At 47.6% G+C, this 5,496-nt stretch overlaps 2 protein-coding genes across 3 annotated transcripts in view; both read right to left on the reverse strand.

Annotated features, from left to right (window-relative positions):
* slc19a2 (solute carrier family 19 member 2) overlaps positions 1–3,326 on the reverse strand; it is a 13,451-nt gene extending 10,125 nt beyond the window's left edge. Inside the window, exons 1-3 of the mRNA XM_037696842.1 lie at positions 3,177–3,326; positions 911–1,444; positions 598–844 (exon numbers count right to left, since the gene is read on the reverse strand). Of these exons, the coding sequence (XP_037552770.1) occupies positions 598–844; positions 911–1,444; positions 3,177–3,299 (904 nt within the window). The 5' untranslated portion in view covers positions 3,300–3,326. The remainder of the gene's footprint in view (positions 1–597; positions 845–910; positions 1,445–3,176) is intronic.
* A 1,259-nt stretch (positions 3,327–4,585) lies between these two features.
* Positions 4,586–5,496, reverse strand: part of atg3 (autophagy related 3) — a 29,090-nt gene continuing 28,179 nt past the window's right edge. For both annotated transcript variants that reach the window (XM_037696844.1, XM_037696843.1), the window contains exon 12: positions 4,586–5,021. In XM_037696844.1, coding sequence (XP_037552772.1) covers positions 4,940–5,021 — 82 coding nt within the window. In that variant the 3' untranslated portion in view covers positions 4,586–4,939. The remainder of the gene's footprint in view (positions 5,022–5,496) is intronic.

The raw sequence follows: 5,496 nt of genomic DNA on the forward strand, positions 1-5,496 counted from the left end.
CATGCTCGTACTTCTCATGCTCGTACTTCTCATGCTCGTACTTCTCAGTTGACCAACATTTCTGAAAATGATTTTTTTTTAAATTGGTCTTAAGTAATATTGTAATTTTCTGAGACACTGAATTTGGAGTTTTCATTAGTTGTCAGTTCTAATCATCAACATTAAAAGAAACATTTGAAATATATCAATCTGTGTGTAATGAATGAATATAATAATATACAAGTTTCACTTTTTGAGCAGAATTACTGAAATAAATCAACTTTTTCATGATGTCCTAAGTTTATGACCAGAACCTGTATTCCAGATCTTATTGTTCCATATTTTCCTAGCAGAGAACTTCACTCTCAGGCTGCAGGTTTACTTGTGGTTCCTAGAGTTTACAAAAGCAGAATGGGAGGCAGCTCTTTCAGTTCTCAGGCTCCTCTCTTGTGGAACCAACTTCCAGTTTCTGTCTATGAGGCTGACACATGGTCCAGTTTAAGACTTTCCTTTTTGATAAATCCTATAGTTCGGGTTGGCTTGTTACGCTGCTATAGGCTTAGACTACTAGAGGACAATTTGACTTTTGTGCATTTCTGAGCAAAAGGTAAGCCTTACCGAGCAGCGTGGACAGCGTCTCTACGTATCCGTTGTAGATGACGTGGTCACGGGACGGACGGATGGTCTCCCACAGCGCCTGGACGTAGTTGAGGATCAGGAAGTAGCCACATGTAGCCAGAGCCCACCACACTGACCAGGCCAGCAGGGGGCGACATCTGTAGCACTGTAGGAAGTCACTGAACAACATCTGTAACACCTCGATGAGACCTCTGCTGCCACCTGCTGGCTTGGAGGACCTGGAGACCTGAAAGAGGACTAGAGGTTCAACCAACACAGGGACTGGTGTTTTACCGAGCAGCTCATATCTCACCATGGACTCCGAGTCCTCCACCTGGAACGTCTGGGAGGTGCTGCTTCTGATGCATGCTCGCTCCTCCACCTCTACTGGATTCTTGTGAAAGAACAAACTCCTTTTGGGCATAGGGAGAAACCAGGGGGCGATGAAGGCCACTGCAGCCGACGCCATGGTGACGATGACCAGGTGCAGCAGATGAACTTCGGCCACAGACAGAAGCAGCTGACCGATCAGAGAGCCGGCAGCTGAGCCCAGCAGAGTGACGCTGCGACAGAAACCCGTCACTCTTTGGTAGTGCGTCGACTCCACCACACTGTAGATGTACGAGTAGTACGCCACCTCTGTCGCCGTGGCCAGGCCAAAGAAAAACTCCAGGAGCTGCATGGCCAGCATGCCCCGAGCCTTCCACAACATGGTGTAGGTAACCACCAGGCTGGAGGCCTGCAGCACCAACACCGGCTTGTAACAGAGAAAGTCTGTCACCAGGAAGACTGGGAACAGGAGAACCAGGTAGGAGTACGTCCATATTGGATAAATTTCATTGACGACCTGCAGAAAACAAAAGAGCAGTTCCAACGTTAAGACCTCACCTCAGCATCAACACCTCAGTCCTCAAAGAGTCCATTTGACAGTTCTTTAGATGAAGTGGACCCGTCGCCCTCCTTCACCCCAACCACAACACCTGACAACTGTGGACTAAAGGCATCCAGACCCAACTGGATTCTCGAAGTTGGACATCTAGGTACATGGTCAGGTGAAAATAACAGGACTGCTAACAGGATCATGCTGCTAACAGAACCTTACTGCTAACAGAACCATTCTGCTGCTAACAGGACCACACTGCTAACAGAACCTCACTGCTAACAGAACCATTCTGCTGCTAACAGGACCACATCGCTAACAGAAACTCACTGCTAACAGAACAACTCTGCTAAAAGAACAACTCTAAAAACAAGACCATGTTGCGAACAGGACCAACGTTGTTAAAAGAACCACACTGCTAACACAACAACTATGCTAGCAGAACTACTCTGCTAACAGGACCACGCTGCTCACAGGACCTCGTTGCTAACAGAACCACTCTGCTAATAGGAACACACTGCTAACAAGACCATGTTGCGCACAGGACCATGTTGCTAGCAGGACCAACGTTGTTAAAAGAACCACACTGCTAACACAACAACTATGCTAGCAGAACTACTCTGCTAACAGGACCACTGCTAAGAGAACTTCACTGCTAACAGAACCACTCTGATAACTGGACCAGGCTGCTAACCGAACACACATGGACTCTGTCTTACGACAGCTGACTTTCATTCCTCTTCCTTCAAGTGCATACCTCCACGTCTCCAAGTTCTCTTCCACCTGTTCCCTGTTCTCACCACAGGTCACAATGTCATCTGCAAACATTCATTCAACCTTTATTTAGACAGGTAAATGCCATTGAGCCTCGAGGACTCATTTACAAGAAAGGCCCGATTAACATCATCGTCCATGGGGATTCCTGTCTGACCTCATCTGTTAGTCGCTCCATCACCAGAGCAAACAAAAAGGGGCTCAGAGCTGATCCTTGATGCACTCCCACCTCCACCTTGAAGCGATCTGTCACTCCTACAGCACATCTCACCACTGTCCTGCTGTCCTCATACACGTCCTGCTGTCCTCATACGTGCCCTGCTGTCCTCATACGTGTCCTGCTGTCCTCATACGTGTCCTGCTGTCCTCATACGTGCCCTGCTGTCCTCATACGTGTCCTGCTGTCCTCATACGTGTCCTGCTGTCCTCATACATGTCCTGCAGTCCTCATGCATGTCCTAAATCCACAAATCCACAGTGGAGTTCTTTCTGACCTGGTCTTCTCCAGGACATCTGTGATGCTCTTTGACATGAAACCATGTGCTGCTCAGAGGAGTCCAGCTTCCACAAGTCTCCCAGGTCTTCATCGAGACTCGTGAACTGAACTCCACTGCTCTTAAACATGGACACGTGCACACAGACTCTTCTGAGCTGGGTTTGAAGGAGCCCGTTAAAAACTGCTCCTGAAAACGTCCAGGACTAAAACGGACACCACCGAGCGCTGCTGGACCAGAACACTTTAATATGACAGAAACCAGTCTGACCGGAACCTAAACAAACTGGACCAGAACCACTTTAATATGACAGAAACCAGTCTGACCGGAACCTAAACAAACTGGACCAGGACTTGTACACAGAACCAACGCGACTCTGAACTTGACAGGAAGTTTACATCTGTCCTTGGCTCCTGACGTCCCGGACTCACCTGGGTCTCCGTCAGGTTCTGGTCCGGTCCCATCAGGTAGGCGGTGAGGAATGGTTCGGACGGTCTCATGCTGGAGAAGAACCCGTACACACAGAGAACCGCGGTGGGGAACACGGCCGACATGATGCCGCAGCTCCCCTTGCTGCTGCTGCTGCTTCTTCTTCTTCTGTGGTTTTAAACCGCAGCTCCTGTAACCACGTGCTGCTCGGAGCGCCCCGCCCCCTGCCGGTCAGAATGTGAACTGCACAGATCTCCATTCACAATATCCTGATACATGCTCAATGATCCAGGTAGAAAAAGCTACAAAAGTTAAACATGGTCCTCTGGACATTCAAAAAAAATGTAGAAACGTTTCGTCTCTCATCCTGAGGACTTCCTCAGTCTGAGGAGCTGTATTCAGCTCAGTCTCTTAAATAGCACCTTCTCAGAGTGGATCAACCAGTTTGCTGCTGACAACCAGAACCAGCTGATCACATGCTCAAGAAGGACCATCAGCCTAACAATGGATCATTAGCACCCGATGGCTGTTTACTGTTCACAGAGGGCTGAGTGATACTAGCAATCACAGCATTGTAAGAGGGGGACAGTTGAACCTGGAGGCTCCACCCCTGTTTAATGATGGACGGTTTCTTTTCACAAAGATGGCCTCCTTTACTCCTCTCTCAAACCATCGTTCCTCTCTGTCCAGGATGTGAACATCTTCATCCCTGAAAGAGTGACCTCTGGCCTGGAGATGAGTGTAGACCTCAGAGTCCTGGCCTGATGATGTTGATCTTCTGTGCTGGTCCATCCTTTTGGCCAGTGGCTGTTTAGTTTCCCCGATGTAAGACTGATCACCCTCCTGACACTGAACAACATACACAACATTACTCTGTTTGTGCCGGGGGACTGGATCTTTGGGATGAACCAGTCTTTAATGTATTTTGGGGTTTAAAAGCCACTGGGACGTTATGTTTAGAAAATAAACGTCTCAGTTTCTCTGATACTCCCTCAACATATGGAATGACCACTGGTCTGGGTCTGGGTTCCTCCTTTTCACCTGATGGCTGACTGGAGTCCTGTTTGGGTTTCTTCTTTCAGGAAGGCCCAGTTAGGATATCCACATTGCTCTAGAGCCTGTCTTGTGTGGGATTTCTCCTTCTGCCTGGCTCCTGAGCTAGTGGGGACGCTGTCTGCTCTGTGGTACAGAGTCCTGATGACTCCTAACTTGTGCTCCAAAGGGTGATGGGAGTCAAACTGCAAATACTGGTCTGTGTGGGTGGGTTTGTGGTACACCTCAGTTTGCAAATGTCCTCTATCAGAGACTGAGACCTCACAGTCCAAGAAAGCCAACCTGCCATTTTTTACATCTTTTCACATGTTAGTGTTCTTACGTGATTTGTTTGCCACCTCAATAAAAACTCATCTTATGTGGTTAATATTTGTGAAACTTTATTGATAAATGTACATCACTTTGAACGATCAGGAGACGAGACGAACCAAAGGAACCAACAGAACCTGTTGTAACACCGAGATGCTCGAGTTGTAGAAGCACAGCCAGATATAAGGACCACGACTCCAGAGCGTAGAGAGCCCAACATGTGGTCAAAGAGCTGAAAGCGCGCTGCAGCAGGTGGACCTCCACAGATGATCCAGAGACAGCATCCACAGCATGGGACCACCTTCATCTGGGCCCTCAGTGCCTGGTTCTGGGTGAAATAAACCTGTGAGCTCCTCTCGTGGTCACGCTGGGCTCTCCAACAGGTCACCTGGACACCTGCCAGCTACATGGTGAAGTGTCTCGTGTAATCATATTCTATTGTTGGAATAACGGCCTGAACAAACTTCAGGAAAATCAGAAGGTACCTGAGCGTCGAGTCAAGGAAACAAAGATGGAGGAACGAGACGACATGCGTCATGGAGGTCAGAGGGTTCATGAACGCATCACCCTCAGCTGCGTCATGTCTGTGAAACCTGCTCCAGGAGCTAAACTGATCCGGTCAGAACAGCTGCGAGCTTAAAGAAACAAGTGTTAGCAATGAAGAGAAGCTAAATGCTATCTCAAAACCAAAGTAACAAACATGCTACATAAAAGATTCAAACAGCTAAAAGAACACAAAAGTATAACTAGAAGAAGCAGAGGTTGATCTCTAAAGTTAAAAGTTGCACCCACTTTAAACTAAATGCCAAATGTAGCAAAGTGGCAGCTAGAAATATCAAATGCCAGCTAAAAGCTACAAGTAGCAAAATAAGTGGAAACTAAATGTAACAAAAGGGTTTAGAAAAGCCTAAAGTAGCAAAATACTAGCTAAACGTGGCACAACTAGCAAACAAGAAGCTA

The sequence above is a fragment of the Nematolebias whitei genome, chromosome 24 (genome assembly GCF_014905685.2).
Source record: "Nematolebias whitei isolate Nwh7 chromosome 24, NemWhi1, whole genome shotgun sequence".
Lineage (NCBI taxonomy): Eukaryota > Metazoa > Chordata > Actinopteri > Cyprinodontiformes > Rivulidae > Nematolebias > Nematolebias whitei.